Source organism: Bactrocera neohumeralis, chromosome 5, assembly GCF_024586455.1.
Source record: "Bactrocera neohumeralis isolate Rockhampton chromosome 5, APGP_CSIRO_Bneo_wtdbg2-racon-allhic-juicebox.fasta_v2, whole genome shotgun sequence".
Taxonomy (NCBI): Eukaryota; Metazoa; Arthropoda; class Insecta; order Diptera; family Tephritidae; genus Bactrocera; species Bactrocera neohumeralis.
In genome coordinates this window covers 19949380-19969706 of record NC_065922.1, presented here as the reverse complement: position 1 = coordinate 19969706, position 20327 = coordinate 19949380, and the positions used below count along the sequence as shown (strand labels likewise).

The following is a 20327-nucleotide window of genomic DNA, read 5'->3' as shown; positions in this document are numbered from 1 at the left end:
AACCATTGCACTGTCTTTCAAGCGCAGGTGGTTGCCATTAAGTTAACAGGAGATGCACTGCTGTGTGTAGTGCAGCTTTCCTCAGAGAGATGTACATTCACTCTGATAGCCGGTACTGCATCCATAAGCTCGCTGACAGTGTGCTCAAGACTTCTCAGAAGTATTTGACATCTATATAATCAGCATCATCATAATCAGCATCAAGCTACTTTGATATCCCACTTGTTTGGGCAGATTACAGTGTTGGAAACTGCATAGCTTGCTTGCTGGAGAGGGTGGCGCATTCCGATTTCATCAGAGCGGCTACAAGAACGCTACTCCTCTGTCCTCTTGATACTTATTCATACTTTGATAAGCAAATATTATAAGGAATGCGTTCCTTAACTTGTTCTTGCGTTAGATCTGTGTACGACTGCGTGATTTCTATGGCTCAAAGTGAAAAGCAAAGGTTTGTGTACCTCTCGTGAGCTAAGCGCTGGTCACAACTCAAAACTTGTGCTGCTGCGAGGTTCTTCTAGCCCAAAGTGAAAAACGCAAGGTTGTCTGAACTGCTTGCGCTTAGTAAGGTTCATCTTGCCGCCATGGCAGGCGTGCTGACTGGACGCTGTCTGATAAGATTAACAGGCGTGGAATATATAATATAATGTATATAATAGAGATATTGTGGCATACAAAATGTCAAAGCTATAGAGATGAATATGAGCTAGAAATTTCTAGATAGTTTCATCTCAACTGTACTGCTTTTGCCAAACTGAGGCTGTGGTTGAAACATCTCGGTAGACACACCTTCGGTGGCGAACTTAGCAAAAAAGCAGATACTGGTATTAGCCGCCTTAATTGTAGTCTAAATTCGACCACGACCTATAAGGAACGGGTGATCCATATCTAGGAGCTTTGGGAATCACAAATGACCAGCGTTTACAGGGGTCCAAGTGGGATTCTGCGTTACTTTTGGTGATGGAATCAGATCTCCGACTTAATCTAAGCAGTTTTTTGGATGATTTTTTGGTTTACATTGTTATCACATATAACCAATTGATATATCGATATCCTCATATTTATCGATAAGTTTCAATTTTTATGGTTTACCGATAAGTTTATATACTTTTTTAAATTTATCGATAAATTTTAATTATTGATTACCAATCAAAAACGCTAGCTTAACAAGAAAATTATGTAGAAAGACAAAACTATTATACTAAAAATATTTATCTAAAAGGAGCAATAATATATTTTATTAACAGTAACGATGATTTCAGTTTAAAATGTAAGAAAATCCGTTAATAAGCCATAAAAAATTTTAAAGTTTTTTAATTGCTATAAAAAGTAAATCATTGCCAAATAAATTGCAAAACCTTATTCAGAAAGTAGTGTGAAAAGAATAATTTGAAATTAAAAAATAAAATGTAATAATATTGAAATAAAAATATATAGGTAAATAAAACTAGAGCAATTATATATTTTTTTATAAATTTTTATTATTTATAACACAAATTCTGGATTAGCTGCAAAGAAAAAATAAAATTATAGAAAAAAAATAAAAAATAGAATTATAGAATAAAATAATATAAAATAAAAAAAATAAATAAAAAATAAAATAAAAAAAAAATAATAATAAAAAACGTAAAATAAAATTAAATTAATTTAAAATATGTTAAATTAAATAAATTAAATTAAAATAAATTAAATTAAATTAAATTAAATAAAGTAAAATAAAATAAAATAAATTAAATTAATTAAAATAAAGTGAAATAAAATTAAATCAATTGAATTAAAATGAAACAACTAACTAAAATAAAATAAATCAATTAAATAATCTCAAATTTTTTAAAAGCTTTCATATTTCATATTTGTTTGAAAATTTATATAATTCAGTTAATTCGTTTTAGTCATACTTTTATTTGTGTGTTATTGAGATTTATAATTTTACAATTGTTATATAATTAAAATTAACAGTTTTCAAAGCCATTACCGCTACATTCTAAATATTTGTCTATAAATGTAAACGCCCTCCCCTGCTTATAAATATATTTTTGCTTACTAAAATCGGATTTATTATTTATTTATATGCATGTATATATATATTTATATCTTTTTAGTGTTTTGTGGAATTATATTATTATAATTAGGTTATGTAAAGATTGGTGTTTTTAATGCCTTAAAAGCATTTACCTAAGAATTCAAAGCTACCAAATATGTACATTTTATGTACAAATATTTTCAATCTTGCATATATGTATGTTTGTGTGTATGTATATGCAAGTAGATTTGTAATTTTTACAAGTATGCATGCATAAAAGTACAATTTATCGGTAAATTTTGTGTACTATGTACATTGTATATGTGTGCAAGTATGTACTATGCAATTATATATGTATGTAAGTGTGTGTATTTATGTATGCAAAATTGCTGAATATGTTCATTTTGCCCAATCAATCTTTTTTCATCCAAATTTTATTAAAATTTCTTCACTAGCACCAATTAAAAATGTTTTTATGTCGTAAATGATATTTGTCATGTTGTGCTATGTTATACACACATACTCTTGTTGTATATACTATAAATGATTTTATTTTGGTTTCACTTGCAAGTCATTGAAGTAGATATGTTGCTCTAGACTACTAGGGAAATGAAAAGGTAGAAAAAATTAAATTGTTGATGTTCTAAAAATAAGAATTTTTTTTATTTTTGCTTAAAAATGTGTAGAATTTTTTTTCAGTATGGCTACAATAATTTCAAAAGGCCATAAATGCCTGGAAATGTAAATTTTTTGCATTATTATTATTTTTGTTCGGAATGTTTGAAAATATTTAATTATTATTATCATTTATTTATTTTTTTTATTTTAATTTAATTTTGTTTTTATTTTTTATTAATTTTTTTAAATTTATTTTTTTATTGCTATTTATTAATTTTTTTTTAATTTTTGTTTTTAAATATTTTTGGTTAGAAATGTTTGAAAATATTTAATTATTATGATTATTTATTTATTTTTTAATTTTTAATTTAATTTTTTTATTATAATTATATATTTAAATTTATTTTTTATAAATTTTTGTCTCTTACTTATTTTTCGTTAAATTTATTTCCTTGTGAGTTGCATACATATATGTATATTATCGAGCTGTTAATATTGGTATATCTATATGTACATATGTATGTCAATATTAGTTTGAAAATGAGAACCTGGCATATATTGTTCATTGGTCTATATACACCTGCATCAGTTTTAGCTATAGTTGAATTATATAATTGCAGTAAATTTCTAGATTTTCAAAATTATTATCAGTTTGCATTAAAGATATTTTTATATTATTGTTTTAATTTTTTTTTTTTAATTAATTAATTTTTTATGTACATGTATGTATATATATTTACATGACCTACATAAGTATTTACAAATATAACTACGCAGGAGTCATATGTACATATTGTAGTTTTTATTAAATTTTGCTAAATTTTATTTTTTCACAAATTTGCCCGGATTTATATATTTTTATAGTTTTCATATATTCAAAAACTATGTATTTTTATTTTCACTTTTTTTATAATTTTTTCTTAATTTTTCTAAAGGTTTTTAATTTTCTTTTATCTTTTAAATTTTTAGTTTATTTATCTGAATATTTAAAACTTTTCATTTAAATTTTTTTTTTTATTAATTTTTTCATTTAAATTATTTCCATTTTCTTAGATTTATTTTGGTATTTTTTTATTTTTTCACACATTTACCCAGATTTATGTGTTTTATAATTTTATGTATTCAAAATTTATTTTTATTTTCACTTATTCTTATATTTTTATATATTTTTAATCTTTACAATTTTCAATTTTAATATTTTGATTTATTTATTTGAATATCTAAAATTTTTCATTTTCATTATTTTAATTTTTTTATTTATTTTAATTATTTATTATTTATTATTTATTTCATAAATTTATATATTTTTTTTATAATTTTAGTGTATTCAATAATTATTTTTATTTACAGTTTATTTTTATATTTTCTTCTTAATTTTTTTAATATTTTTAATTTCTTTCCTTTAAAATTTTTAATTTTATTATTTCAATTCATTTATTTGAATAATGAAACTTTTTCATTTTCATTATTTTAATTTTTTTCATTTTAATTATTATACATTTTTTTATTACTTATTATTTATTTTTTTATTTTAATTCTTTTTTCTTATATTTATTATTACTTTTTATTTATTAACAATCTTTAATTGATTTTTAATATATTAATTTATTTATTTGAAAATTTAAAATTATTTATTTTCATTATTTAAATTAAATTTTTTCATTTTAATTATTTTAAATCTTTTTGTATTTATTGTTTATTTTCTCATTTTAATTATTATGATTTTCTTACATTTATTTACAATTTTTCATTATTTTATATTTTTTATTTTAAATTTTTTTATTATTTATTTTTTCATTTCAATTATTTTAATTTTCTTATATTAATTTTGTTTTTTAATATTCAGTTTTTATTATTTTTTATTAATAAATTTTTCATAATTTTCCCACGAAGCTTGTTTTTACCCTCTGCTCTAATTTATTGTTATATTGAAGTATGTAAAAAAATGTGCTAAATTCATATACTTGCATAAATATTTATGTATGTATGTACATATATGCTAGCACGTACTATAGCTTAGTAAATATGCGCGAATTTTTGCGCAAAAATTTGTTAGACCACCACCGACAGCGACTTCCTGCTCTACTACTCTACAGACACACACACAGCGACAGACACACGAATAAGGCGCTTTCCGTTTCTACTTTGTTTCGCCACATTTTGCTCTCAACACCTCTTCCGCGCTTCACCACCACCAACCACCATCTGTGATTTCGCCTTTCGCTTGAAGTTATAAATTCAAAAAGCTATTTGTTATAACTGTAAACACTATGGTGGAGACGGCGAGTGGAGTGATGCGATGCATCGATGCAGTGCTATTGCCAGCCAGTATTTCCGCCCGCTTTCGCATGCGTTCCTAAGGCGGAAGAGAAACACAACAGTATGTATGTGAATGTGTATGTGTAAATAAAATTGGTTTTACTACTCTAGACTACTAAACAAAATCTATGTATATGTAAAAAAAGTGAATAAAATATTACCTGATATTTATTATCCTCTCCGGGCGGATCTAAACACTCGAACTCACAACAGCGCTCGCCTACACGGAAATTTTTACAGAACTGCAAATCAAAATTATAAGTAATTGTCATTAATAACCCTTTTTGTATGTAAGCGTATATATAATAATTTATTTACATAGGGTGGATCACAGTAGATGGCCTTGCACCAAAGCGGCTCTGAGTGATAGCAGACACATAGACTGCAGACGCCCGGTCCGGGCACATACAGCATGCCATGATTAACGGAATTGCCCTGGAAATCAATGCAGTCCTCTTCGAGGGCAGCTGTGGAGTGAAATATGAATATTTATGAAATAATTTTTAATAACAATAAGTTCATTTCTCAAAATATTTGAGATTAACATAAAAACACTATAATGAAGCACAGAACAATGAACTTCTTTGGCCACCATAAGACAAAACGAGAAGTTTTAACTTATTTACAGAAGAAAGAATTAATATAAACCGAATTACTTTTACATAATAATTGTGATATTCAAGTCCCTATAATCTACAGTAGAACCTATTGACGAGATATAGAGTTCCATAAAGAAAAATTTTCTCAATGGGTTTAGGATGATCAAACCTTTTATCTATGCTTGTTAAAACACGATTAGCTGACAAAATTTTTCAGCAGAACATCAAAGTTTTATTATCACCTGAATGGAAATTATCAGGAGCTCTGATGTCTTCTCAGGATTTACTACTGGATGGCTGGACTTCACGAAAGCTTGCTGAGCTTTTTTGCAGTCTGTAAGCTCTTCCAGTTCGAGATAAACTACAACGGGATTAATTAGTTCACATCATCTGCGAACATCATAAAATGAGTTATTTGTAGAAAGGAATTGAATAATAACTTCAACAATTCCGGTAGGGTGAAGCCGGCAATATATAGCACTACTGTATTACATGGCTATTGAGAGAAATCCGGGCCTGGGGATGATTTTCGTGAATTTTTAGAGAAAAATATGCACTAAAACTATTGCAGAGGTTTAGCCTCCCCTGAGAACTCCGGACCTGGGAAGAATTTTTACCCGATTTCCCCCCTCTCTCCTTTACTGTTTAACTACAATAATAAATGAAAATGAAAAAATATCGAATCTATCCTCTCATACTTTAATACACCCGATGATGACGAGAATATCAACTATTACTCAAAGCGAGTCTTAAACAAATAAGCTCTTTTGAATATTGTAAGATAAATGCTCTTCCGCGCCGTTAGGTCTGCTTTCTCCAGAATGGATGAGGAAGCGAAGCAAATGGATCTGGTAGTGAACGAAGGCAAAACGAAATATCTCCTATCATCAAACAAACAATCGCGGCTAGGCTCCCATGTCACTGTTGACAGTCATACCTTCGAAGTCGTAGATAATTTTGTCTATCTTGGAACTAGAATTAACACCAACAACAAGGTCAGCCTCGAAATCCAACGCAGAATAACTCTTGCCATGAAATGCTACTTCGGACCGAGTAGGCAATTGAGAAGTAGGGTCCTCTCTCGACGAACAAAAACCAAACTCTATAAGTCACTCATTATTGCCGTCCTGATATATACATAGTTCAGAGGCATGGACGATGACAACATCTGATGAATCGACGTTACGGGTTTTCGAAAGAAAGATTCTGCGGAAAATTTATGGTCCTTTGCGCATTGGCTACGGCGAATACCGCCTTCGATGGAACGATGAGCTGTATGCGACGACATTGACATATTTCAGCGAATTAAAAGACAGCGGCTACGCTGGCTAGGTCATGTCATCCGAACGGACAAAAATACTCCAGCTCTGACAGTTTTCAACGCAGGACCCGCCAGGAGAAGCAGAAGAAGAGGAAGACCATTGGAAAGACCAGGTGTAGAATGTAGGAATTCTATGTATGGCGTGACATCGATTCCATAGAACTTATACGAGTATTTTTCGTAATACGATCTTTTAGGCACAAAACTGATAATTACAACAACGTATGTTTTTTTTGGGGGATTTTGAAAAATTCTTCCTTATCAAGTTGAGAGGAAACTTTACTGACTTTGCGTCACTAACTTATTGAACTGTATCTATATTAAATATTGAAATGATTACAAATATAATTACAATCAATACAGGAAGCACCTAATAATAAATACGAGGGTCAACAAAGGTGAGATTCACTTATCAAACAACAAACTGAATTGTGTACGATCCGGTTAAAGTTTTCAAAAACTGCGCATGAAGCTAAACTGAACTTGATTACAGTTACAATACGTCAAAAATAATCAACACCACTCACTGATGAAATTATAACACACGATCTGTCAAATAACTGTGGGGAATGTGCGCCCGCTGTGCTTCCAAAGTTTAAGGTCAACACACATATTTGTTTTCCTTTTGCGCACTTTGTTGTCAGTTATCTCTATCTGGGGAATGCTTTCGAATAATAGGCTATTTCTTGCCGCCATCAACAAGCCGTTAAGTTGCTTTGACACCAACAACTCGGCCAGCCACTGCACCATGGAGTATTGAGTCAATTTCAAACGTCGAACAGACAACCGAAGCGGCGCTAGACTGTACGAGCGCATGCACAAAGCAACGGTGGGAGGGCGACACAACATGCTGCGACGTGGAGTGAGGCGTGGCGTGGACCACATCTGGTTAATGGTGTTGACAAAATGACAAACAAAATCAGCAAGCGAAAATTGGGTGAACGCGTTGAATGAGCAAAACGAATCCTGAGAAGCGTTGCTTTTTCAATGCATAAACAAACACGAACACTAATACATATGTGGCACACACACAAACACACACACACACCCTTTCATGCAAGTGAAAGCCATTATCTGCACTTGTTTATGGGAGGCAAATGCATTTCCGTTGCGAATTAGACGCCTTGCACGTGTTTGCTTTCGACTGCTGGGTGCAGTCAGGAGCAGGAAGGATGTGTCAAGCGGCAGACTTGACGCGCTCTTGCTCTCTCGCAGAGAGCGCGCTCGCTACCCGCACGACGTATTGCGCAAACGCGGCGAAAATCGCACTTTCGCTCTCGACCGCACGGCGGCTCGAACTTGGTTTGGTTGCAACTTTTACTGTTTTACGCTGTTGTTGTTTTTGCTTTCCTTATTTTCAGCTTGATGTTTGCCGACCAACCAATAAATAGCCACATGCAGCCGAGCAGATGTTCCGCGTTCGCTTGCATCCAAGTGCTGGTGTTATCGGCGCAAATTAGGTGGGGGTAAGGCTTAATGCGAAATGTGGAGGCGCTCGGTGCACACCACACGTCCCACGTCCCCCTATTTGCCCGTCGCACACGTTCAATTACATAGTGCCCGCGGTGAAGGTGATGTTTTACGTAGTCACCCGTTGGCTTGTCTCAGCTTCGCCCCGTTGTGCCGTTAATGCGCTTGTTGTTGTTACGCGAGATTTTGCTGGTGTTGCATGCATCACCTCTGTCGCTGTTGCCCTGTTCACAGCCTAGTGCCGTCTAGTTGGTGCTGCTGTTGGCGTCTGCTGGTCGCATGCACCTTCGGCCGCCCTCAGCGTCGCCAGCATGCCGCTGATTGTGTGCCAAATTGGAAGGCGCATAGGTCGCGGTTACTCGGTTAGTTAGTGCCGCAGTTGGTTGGTTTTCCGTCTTCTTCCACATTTAAACGTATAATGGTATAGTCAGACTTTATATTATAAATTGACGCGTTATTCATTTTGGCTAAATTTCATGCGAAGTCCTTGATCTTGTAATTTAAGATGTCTTCAGTTGAATTTATGAGACTTTCAGTTTTAACCGGCTACCCGCCACAATTATTGAGTAGTTACGGATGATGTCCCTTCAAATGCCACAGAGGCAATACCAAATGCCGCCTCTAAAGAATTATTATCAAAGATTTAGCATTGCTTGTGGTGAGTTCTGAGTAGTATCAGTGAGATCCACAAATCACTAATAGAAAATTTACACAAATTTTCCTAGTTGACTTTTCAATCGGCCCGTCTGGTCTTTTTTACGAATCTAGTGAGCGCATGTTAAAATATAAACGAAGTCTATTGAGCTGACTGATAAGGCTCTACAACTCTTTCATCAGGAGGAATCCTCAAAACAGCTGTTTCCTTAGCAGAATCTTTATCATCATTATCAGGTTGGCACTACAACAGAGTGTCGGTTTTGACTGCGTTGAAAAGGCTTCGTCAGTCGTCTCCTCGTTGCGCGCGATGGCGGCAGTTGAAGATTTAAATTCACTAGGTTTGTAGCCACTCAATCCTTTCGTCTGAGTTTGAGTTGTTCTTTTCTTTTCCGACCCATAGGGGCTCAGATTTTTTATTTTTGTGAAGTGGAGTGTTTTTTCCTATTTGGGCAACATGGCCAAGCCAGCGCAACCGCTGTATTTTTATGCTAGGTCTATATTGCCGAAGAGCTCGTATAGCTCATCATTCCATTGCATCTAGTACTTCCCTAGGGGTCAAAATGTTTCGGAGAACTTTTCTCCCGCATGTTAATAAATAAAACTCATTGCTGTTCAGCATCGACCATGTTTCTCCACCATGCATTAAGACGGGTCCCATGACAGTCGGATCTAAGTAACCGGAACGTACCTGGACCATTATCCAGCCAAGGAACCACTTCAAGAATGTTTTCTGCCACTACAACAACGACGGGTCTCATGAGTGCTTTATAGAGCGTTAGTTTAGATTCGGGAGAGAAAGCTCATCAGTTCAATTGCTTGCTAGGCACATAATAGGATCTAGATAGAGGAAGTCGTTCATTATCTCGAAGTTATGAAGTTATGATGTGGTCCCCAAATCGTTAAAGTTCTTTGTTTGATAGCAGGAGGTACTTAATCTTGTCCTCGTTCACCACGAGATCCATCTGCTATTTCTAAGTTTGAGAACGGCCCTATTGTTGTGGCCAACTATGTCGATATCATTGACTGAGGTCATTAACTGGAGATTTTTGAAAAAGATACTGCGAATACGGTTAAGGTCTGCAGCGTGAATTAACTTCTCAAGTACTTGATTAAGAAAATCGGACGATAAGCAGTCACTTTATATTTATTGGCATTACAAAATCGCTAAAACAAGTTTAAATTTCGTACTGAAAGAGTTGACTTCAGGCTTCTCGAATCATTAAAGTGTGTTTCAAGTAGTAGTCCAAAAGCTGTGGAGCGATATTGGCACCGAGCTCAGGGAGTCATTGGGGATTATAATGCGGATGACCCGCCAGGGAAGCGCAATAACGTCTCATTATTAAGGGCCTCGGTGCGAGTGGGGATTTCCTCGTCCCTCTTACGGTATCCTCTGGGACAACTGGATCTAACGATGTTTAGTATAAACCGGACAATAGCTAGGACTCATTATAATGTTCAATATGACTCGAGTTAAAGGCTTCTTTTTCTTTATTGGCGTAGATACAGATTACGCGTTTATACCCGAGTTTACAGCGCGCTTGTCGTTCTTCCTTTTCGCTGTTTGGCGCCAATTGGAGATTCCAAGTGTACCCAGGTCCTTCTGCACCTGGTCTTTGCAACGGAGTGGAGGTCATCTTCATCCTCTGCGTCCCCCGGCGAGTACTGCTTGAGAGAGCTTGAGTGTTTTCATCCATTCGGACGACATGAGGGAGTTGTAGAGTTTCGTCTTTGTTCGTCGAGAGAGGTTAAGCCTTAAGTTAAGAAGTATGACAAAATATTAGTAAACCTCTAGTGATTTGGTAATATATCGCTTGTGTGGGCAGAGCCAAACTTACACAAAAGTATGGCAGACCTTAATGGAGAACAAAAAAGGTGTTCAAAATCTCTAAGTCAACTAAAACCACTTGATTGTACTGCGGCTTTTTCCTAGAGTTAGAATTTTTACTCCCACTCTCAAGTCGTCTAGGTCTCTAGTATTCTAAATTTATTAATTTTCGTATTCAAATTTGCTTCACTCTTAAATTTTAAACGTTTTCACAATATTTTGAAAATTTCTTCTTTCCGTAGCTGCGGCAATTGCTTGCCTTTCTCAACTGCCACCACTGCGGGTGCTTGAGTAATTGTTTCTTCTCGCGGAAATTCAGAACAAAATACTACCATATATGTATGTATGAAGCACCCATACTTAGTAATGCTAACTGGTGCCCCCATTTTTCACTGTTTGGTTTACCTACTTTCTTCGTCTCATTCTTAAGGCTTTTGAATAATTAAAACCGCGTACTGTTTGTCAGTTGAGCGACAGCGCAGCGCAATTTCAGTAGCTTGACTCGGCACATATGAGAGCACTCACCTAGTCACTCGTACTCCCATGTACCGTTATAGATAAATATACAAGCAAATGCGCGAATTTATGTATGTATGTTTGTTGTAGAGGGCTTTATGTATTAGTGCCATAAGTTGACGTGGGTTTGCTGCTGACGGATGATGGCGTGTCTCGAACCTAAAATAACTCATGGATTGCTCCTAAAAGTGGGCAAAGATATATGTATGTATATGGTAAGGCCTGGGGCTGCTGCCGCTCCTGCGTGGTGGCAAAGGAAATAAGTTAACGGTGGAATTATGTAGTGTTGGCTGTTACTATGTCAGCCGCGGTCGTGTGCAGCGCCATTGAGGCATACATAAGTCCCGTTAAAAGTATGAGATGAATGTCGTGTTGCAGTAAAAAGTTTCACTTTTATATCTGTGGACTTTTATATGTGTGGATGTACATATATAATATATACATATGTACATATATTTATATGAGGTGTATTTCATGCGTGCACGATTTCTCACAACCGAAATTGAAAGATTCGTTGGAAAGAGATAAGTAAAAGTGAAAGGATTATAAAAATGTGAGAAATATGACGAATTTCGCTAAATTAATTAAAAGGTTGTGTACTAATTACATCACATTTTTGCGAGTTGCTGCATGAAAATATTAAGAAGACATGCGAAGCTGCCAGAAATTGTTTTATTATTGTTAAAAATATGATAAGGACTAAGATTAGCTAAACTAGATCAAGGTGCGTCGCTCCAAAAATGCGCCGAAACCGAAAAAAAACAAAAATTGCTGAATGCACTGAAGTCCATCCCAGCCGAGGCTTTTAACAAGTGTATGAGAAATTGAATTAAGCTTTCGCTTGCTTGTATTGACTTGAAAGGAGCCTTTAATAAAGGGTGATCCATAATGTTGTAGCATTCGAAAGAACATCCTTTGGCATTTACTTTTTGAAGATTATCTCTTTCAAATATTGATCGCGGCTGCGTCTCAGGTTAAGTCCAATTTTCGATGACGGTCGAGCGTTTCGACTGGTAACAGGCGAATTACACCGGTGGTGTTGTGCTCCAAGACCCGAACCGAAGTCTTCTCTCAATAAATACACTGATTGAATCAATGTGTGGGAAGTAGAGCCGTCTTATTATCATGTCGTTCCATTGGACCACAAACCACACCAAACCGTTGTTTTTTCTGGATGAAATGACAGCTTTTGAATCTCTTTAAGTTGTTCTGTGTCCCAAATGAATGATCTCCTTGGAACTCTTCAGGAGCCCTTAAAGCGAAGCGATGTCGCGTGGGAAACTCGAGTGGTGATCTGCCAAAACAAGGATATTGAAAAAAATACCTCTTCCTGGATCACCTGTAATATCAAAAACATCGCCGAGAATCTGCTTCCTATGTATTTGAATTGACGGCAGATATCATTAAAATAAGACTTGTCGAAATCGACATTTCCAGCTCCCATATACGACTTATACGTCTACGGTTGACTTTATACCGATCGAGGTCCGAAACCCATTATTTTTCCAAAGCATGGCCTGTATCTACTCTGTATCTCGTATTACAGGGTTTGTTCGGAAAGTAATAGGACTGAGTCGATTTAAAAAATTTATTAAACCAATCGTTACAATTCTTTAAAATAATTTCAAAATAGGTTCCCTCTGCGTCGATGCAGCGCTGCCAGTGCGATTTTCAAGCATTGAAGGCGTCATGGAAGGCATTCTCCAGAATAGCCTTGAGAGCCGAGTTGCTGGGATCCCTTCTTTCGTCTCAAAATGCTTGCCTTTCGTCGGCCTTTGTCTCGGGATCATACTCGAAGATCCATGACTCGTCGCCTGAAATCACGTTATTCAAAAATTGAGGGTCACTTTCACACATGTTCAAGTTTTCTTGGCACACTTTCACTCACAGCAATTTCTGGTCGTCAGTGACGAGCGCAAACCTTGCGCATGTTCAAGTGCTCCATCACAATGTCATGAACCATAATTTTGATAAATTTAACATTTGGGCAATTAAACGAATACTTAGTCGACGGTCTGAGTTCAAAACTTTGCGCACACGAGTCACATTGTCGGTGTTTGTCGAAGTCGCAGGTCTCCCAGCACGGTCTTCATCAGCGACCTCTTCCCGGCCCTCCAAAAAGGCCTGGTGCCACCGAAGCACACCACTTCTTGCTAAAGCAACATCTGGGTAAGCCTGCTTGATCACATCAAACGTCTCTGTCGCAGATTTACCGAGTTTAACACAGAATTTAATCGCGTACCTCTGCTCTAACGAACGCTGCATTTTCGGTTTGCACCACTCAAAGAGACAAGTCGCGCGAAAATGTTTGTCCTGGCTCTCCAGGCTCTCTGAGACAACTGACCGGCCGCAGCTCGTTCGTTAGCTGGGAACGTCCTCTACCGCGCACGCTCCAAAGTACAGTCGCGGCGGAAGAAAATCAGTCCCATTACTTTCCGGACAAATCCTGTATATAATTCGGTTTCACTATATAGCCTTAGAAAGATAAGATTTCGTACCATAAACTGCTCCTACAGTTTTTGTGATTGCTTGACTCATTATTGTTTGAGCACTCATTAAAGATGGACATTAGCGAAGAGAAAATGAGTTACCTTTTATAGTTCTTATTCGAAAACGACGAAAGCGCCAGTCAGGCGGCAGAAATTCTGAAAAATGTTTAATAGCAACAAAATCGATATTTAAAAAGATTTTTGAAGCGAATTGTTACTGGTGATGAAAAATGGTTCACTTGCGGCAACATCAAGTGAAAATGTTAAAAAGTATTGACGGCGAGGAAGATTTGCTTTGTGTCTGGTGCGATTGGAATCTTCTATTATGCACAGCACTTCCTCGATCAAACTTTTGTCACCTGTACCGTCAGCAATAGGACAGAATAAAGGGAGCAATTGGCTTGTAGCGACCAGCTTTGGCTAATAGGAGAGGATATGTGTTCCATCAGAATAGCGTCAAGCCATTCACACAGTGGCGTAGCTACAACTTCGGGCGCCCGGGGCCAAGAATGTTCTGCCGCCCCCCTTTATCTACCTACCTACAAGTTTCATAAGGTGGTTCGAACAAAAGTGATTTTTTACAAAATATCTTCGATAATAAGTGTATAAAATTTAGGAACTAGAAGCCACGCAAATTCTGAAGTTAAAAAATTCTCGCAATACGGTTTTTGAGAAAATTGATAGTAAATTTACAAGACGTATTAAAAGCCATAGAAAAAACCCATTCTCGCCCTATATCTTGTACACTTTCGACACAATTTGTAGGAATTTTAGCCCAAGTTGGAGTTTTTAAATACCATTTTTGAAAATTTGGAGAAATAAAAGTATTTGTTATAATGCATTCAAAGCATAGGGTGACACGTCGCTAGACAAAGCTAGAAAAGTGCATCTTTAAGTTCTATCACTATTTTTAAGAAAGATATATGCCAAAAGATATAAGACAAATTCAAAGACTGAAGAGTATTCGAGTAAAATTTTTCATTGTTATTCAGATTATTACATTGTGAGTATACAACTCTTTATCTTTTATAATAAATTCTGTAAAAAAATTTGTTGAAGTATTTTTCTGAATAATAAAAAACAGCTGAGATCGTTTTGCCGCCCCTAGGACTTCGCCCCCTCCTAGCTACGCCACTGCATTCACATTGATAGTTAAGTTCTGGGAGCTTGGTATGTATCCAACTTTTAATTTAGACTTGGTACCAATTAATTACTACCTGTTCCTTTTTATGGTTCAAAATTTTGCTGGTGAAAAATACACCCCAAGAAAAGCTTAAGGAAATCGACTTTTTTCAATACATCGCATGAATGGTCCCAAAGGGAACTTATTTATAAAAAAAATATCATTTTCGCAACAAAAAATCTTCCGATAATTTTTATTTTTTATAAGTGCGTCAATTAATGGTTGATTCATACAATAATTCTCCACTCAGCTGAAAAAATAAACCTTTGCAGCTGTCAACACCAGCCTACACAATTAATTTGCGCTAACAAGATTGCGATTGTGTGTACGTAAATCCAATTAATCGATTTATTTTTGTATTTAAACACTCCGAAGTGTAACGGTTTATTATTTGCGCCGCATGAGCTTGCCTATTGTCTTCTCACTTTATGCCCACCGGCAGGCGACAGCCGTCAGCCGCAATGCAGGGGCCAAGCGGGAGCAAAGCGGGGTGTCAATGCATATTTAACCATTGATTGACCGCAGACAATGGAAAGCGCTTCACTATGCAATATTTAGACACACACAGGGAATTGACACCAATCGACAATCGACAAATGGCAATTGACGAAGATGTGCTTAGACACTTGAGCCCACCGAGATATTTACACACAAACCGTGCTATTTAATCTATTATTTGTGGAGGAGACGATAGCAATCGAAAGCACTTGATCGCGTGAGACATACATACCATATTTACTTTGAAGATTCAGAGGCATAAGAAAGATTCATGTGGCATAACGGGATTTTGTGTGAAGGGAAGACAAAGCAAACGATTTCTCAGTGAATGGAGCCGATTTATGGTTGTACATATACATATACTAGAATAGGTTGTTATTAGGTAAAAATATTTTACGTAAATGTCTCCTTCATTTAGAAGAAACGAACAGGAGCGAAACAAACGCTAAGCGAGGCAGGCTGCCTCATAGAACTGGGTGTTTTTAACCATAGCGGAGAAGATGAAACCATCCTCCACAAAAAAAGAAAGCGGATTCTTGCCGCGGTCTTGGCCCGGGATTCCCGTTGATCACCTTCTAGGTGTGCGTATGCGGATGGGTTCCACGGTATATACAAACTTGTCAGGTGTGCCGACGAGTGATCCGCCTTCTTGAATAAGAAAACAGTATCCATGGTTGGAGAAGTGTAGAAGCGGTATAGATCAGCGTTCATGGCCAAGTTGGATCCGAAATTGCGCTCTTGGGGAAATAGGCGAAATGTTGCTATGTTGTAATTTACATCCCTCTACTTACGACTACAATAAGATTAGGCTGGAGACAATCGATCGGTATTTACTAAATAAGAACTTCATTCGGCTTCTCGGCGACGCAAAAAGGGCCATCAGTTGTGGCTTCGAAATGATGGTTTCTAGGCTTCTCCCGATCAATGTCAATGCGGATATTTTACAGCCTCCAGGTGGAAGGGGTATTGAGGTCCAAACAGGCATGAAAGTGGATTTAAACCTTCGTAAGTAGCGAGATTTGGAGGCGGATCTTTGCTAGATGATTCCTTCTGTAATCGCGACTAGTTATTATTGGAAGATCGACTAGGGAGCGTTGCTGGTGCTAATATAAATCTAACTAAAAAGTTCATCGGACCTCTCGGCGACTCAAAATAGGTAATCAGTTGTGGCTTTTAGGGTTCTCCCGATCAATGTCAAGGCGAATATTTTGCAGCCTCCAGATGGAAGAGGTATTGAGAGCAAACAGGCATGAAAGTGGATTTAAACCTTCGTAAGTAGCGAGCTTTGAAGGCGGATCGTTGCTAGATGATTCATTATTTAATCTCGACTAGTTATTATTGGAGAATCGACAAGGGAGTGTTGCTGGTGCTAAACTTAAGCTAATTAAAAAGTTCATCGGCGCTCTCGGTGACTCAAAATAGGTCATCAGTTGTGACTCTTAGGATTCTCCCGATCAATGTCTAGGCGGATATTTTACAGCCTCCAGGAGGAATGAGTGCAGTCTCCAGGAGGGAGGGGTATTGAGGGCCAAACAGACATGAAAGTGGATTTGGACTTTCGGAAGTAGCGAGCTTTGGCGGCGGATCCTTGACTGGTTAATCATTTTTCACTCTCGAGTAGTTGTTTAGGACGATTGACAAGGGAGTGTTGCTGCTGCGGAATTCGCATTTCCGAGACAGTGTCGCTTAATCTCCTACTTCTTCAGGGAAGAAAAGACGCCAACGTTGTCCTAATCCCAATGGGCCGAGTCCCGCTGGGCCGAAATCTGATTGTGAATGTTTTTTTTATATAACTTCAGTAGCGTGGAAGAAGTGACTACAAGGCTAGAGGGCGACGCCGGAGAACTCTGGCTAGTCTCCTTTTTAATGATTCGATTTAACATTTTGTTTTCTTAATAATAACAAAAAGGAAAGGCAGCTGCTAACAAATTACTAAACCAATGTATTACATCCTTGGCCTCATACTTATAACCTCATAGTTCATTCAAATGAAGTTCAATATGGAGACCCCATCCATATGGCGATGTATTGGGATCATTAAAAGTTAAATGGCTTTGGTTATATCATATCGAAATTTTCATAATTCGCGAATCAAGAATTTTTCTCGCTTGCTCGCATTTTCCTACAGGGCTTGTAAGCATAGACAAGTCAACATTTTTTTGAGTGCACTCATTGTCAAGAAAACTATTTATTCTGTAATGTTTCAAGTACAAATACATAAGTGCTAAGCTCGCTATGTATCTACACGTAGTATATAATAAATATGTGCCCACATCCATGAGCACGCCGAAGGTATGAGTGCATAATTCATATGCGCTAATACCGCTGGAGACACTGTGGCAAGGTAGTCGCTTATCACCTCGCCATCTGCATCGACCGCAAGTCTCACCATTGTCAAGAATATTAAATAAACTAAACGATTTCCAAGTTGAAAGGCAAACAGATTAGTATTTATTTATGTATGTATATAAGTTTGCATGTAGGTAAACGAATTTCATGTTTGAAGGAATGCGCTAAATTTGAGCTAGCGACGCGGTGCTCGTGCAGAGATGGTATTTAGTTCGATATACTCGTAATATACTGTAATTGTAGTAGCTAATAGTACTAGTATAGAGGGAGAATAAAAAGTGACAACCCGGCCCTATAAAGTCAACAAATGAGAGAGAGGGCGGAGATCAGGAACAATTTCCTTCTGTCCCGAAGTTCTCAGAGTGGACTGGTGCTCTGCAACAATTTATGGTATATACTATAACATCAATAAATTGACGGATCAGGTGGTTTGTAATACACCCGCGGCCAAGCGTAACTTACCACTTGATATTTTTTCACTATTTTCAATTTTTTCGTTTTTTGGGTAACTTTTTTATGGATTTAATAGAATACCTCTCTATATTTGGTTAACTGGAATCTCTTTGGCTCTGTCCGCATTATTACTAATTCTTGCCTTAGTTTCAAATAGGTATTTGAAGTCAGCCTTTGCAGATAGGTTAGTCTTCATGTCTCTATGTAGCATATAACTGCGATGAAAAAGAATGCATTGTTCCGGATAAGATAAATTACTCTTCGGCTATACTCTTTAGTGGATGAGGCTACACAGCTAATTGATATTCCTCGTAAAACTTCCGAAGACTCTATAGCGGATTTGTTGTGTGAAAGGCAATACGCACTTCGATCACTTCTATGAATTAATGATTTTGTTCGGTAGTTGAAGTGAATAAAACGACCTTGACGTGCTAGAAATGCATCTTCGAAGGCGATATAGTAATTGTAATCGATGATTTAATTTTATGGTAAGAAAAGATAGTGGAGGATGGAGCCATGCGTAGATGATCTTGCAAGTGAGGAAAGTTCTCTGAACTCCATTCTCTTAGGAGAGTCCAAAAACGATTATTTTACATATGGCTCAGTCAGCTCACGACTTACGGTCATAGACCAAGTATCTCTGGGTAGCCGAAAAACTTCCGTAAATAGGCGAACCATCCTTTCCGAGGGTTGTGCGCTGGGTTCGGGACCAGCGACGTAAAAAACACCCGCAATGAAAAGTTCAAAACAGCCAAGGATGAGAGACCTCCCTTTTGATGACAGCCACTGCAAACGTGTAGAATAGAACGAGCTGTAGAGCTAAATAGAGAAGGTACAATCTTCTGTAAGCCTGCTGGCGTACGCCGATGATATTAAAAACATTGGCCTCAACAACCGCGCCTTTAGTTCTGCTTTCTCCAGACTGGATAAGGAAGCTAAGTGTACAAGGCTGGTTGTGAATGTGAACAAGACATCAAACAAACAGTCGTTGCCCTCGCCACTTGGCTCCTATGTCACTGTTGACAGTCATAACTTCGCAGTTGTAGATAATTTCGTCTATATGGAACTAGTATTAGCACTAACAACACTAAAAACACAGCCTCCAAATCCAACGCAGAATACTCTTGCCAACAGGTGGCACTTCGGACTGAGTAGGTAATTGTGAAGTAAAGTCCTCTCTCGTCTCGTCCAACAATGACCAAACTCTACAAGTCACCCATCATCCCCGTCCTGCTATATAGTGCAGAGGCATGGATGATGACAACATCTGGTGAGGCAGCGTTATGAGTTTTCGAGAGGAAGGTTCTGCGGAAGGTTTATGGTCTTTTGCGCATTGGTAATAGCGAATACCGCAGTCGATGGAACGAAGAGTTGTACGAGATCTACTGTGCCCAAAAAATAAGGTGACATTGTTTTTATTTTGAAAATTCTTTATTTATTCTTCCTAATCAATTTCATCCACTTCAAAGTAATCACCTCCCGATGCAATGCACTTATGCCAAAAAAAACTCACTTTTAGCAGCTCACAAAACGACACGTATCTCAAACACTAATGAATATTTTGACATGAAATTTGACATAAATGTGACTGACAGTACTACCAACCTAAAAAAAAATAATTCTCCAAATCTTTCGACGCGCGCAGTTTAAATTCAAATGTCACCTTATTTACGATGCCATTGACATAGTTCAGCGACTTAAGAGACAGTGGCTAGTTCATGTCGTCCGACTGGATGAAAACACTCCAGCTCTGGGGTATTAATTGCAGTACCCGCCGCTGGAAGCAGAGGAAGAGGAAGACCTCCACTCCGTTGGAAAGACCAGGTGGAGAAGAACCTGGCTACACTTGGAATCTCCAGTAAAGAAGACGAATTTATCAACTATGGCATTTTTTCACCAAATAGTGAAAGCACAGATAGAATTATACAAATCACCATTGAACTAGTCCAATACTAGTTACTAATTGCTAGTTCAACAACCACGTATGAAATGCCTACTGACTTTCTTTTC

General features: G+C 36.8%; 1 protein-coding gene across 12 annotated transcripts in view; it reads right to left on the bottom strand.

Annotated features, from left to right (window-relative positions):
* Positions 1-1879: 1879 nt before the first annotated feature.
* The window catches only part of LOC126760767 (uncharacterized), a 33305-nt gene continuing 14857 nt past the window's right edge, over positions 1880-20327 (bottom strand). For all 12 annotated transcript variants that reach the window (XM_050476651.1, XM_050476652.1, XM_050476655.1 and 9 more), the window contains 3 exons: positions 5276-5424; positions 5119-5199; positions 1880-4994 (listed from right to left, as the gene is read on the bottom strand). In XM_050476651.1, the coding sequence (XP_050332608.1) occupies positions 4869-4994; positions 5119-5199; positions 5276-5424 (356 nt within the window). In that variant the 3' untranslated portion in view covers positions 1880-4868. The remainder of the gene's footprint in view (positions 4995-5118; positions 5200-5275; positions 5425-20327) is intronic.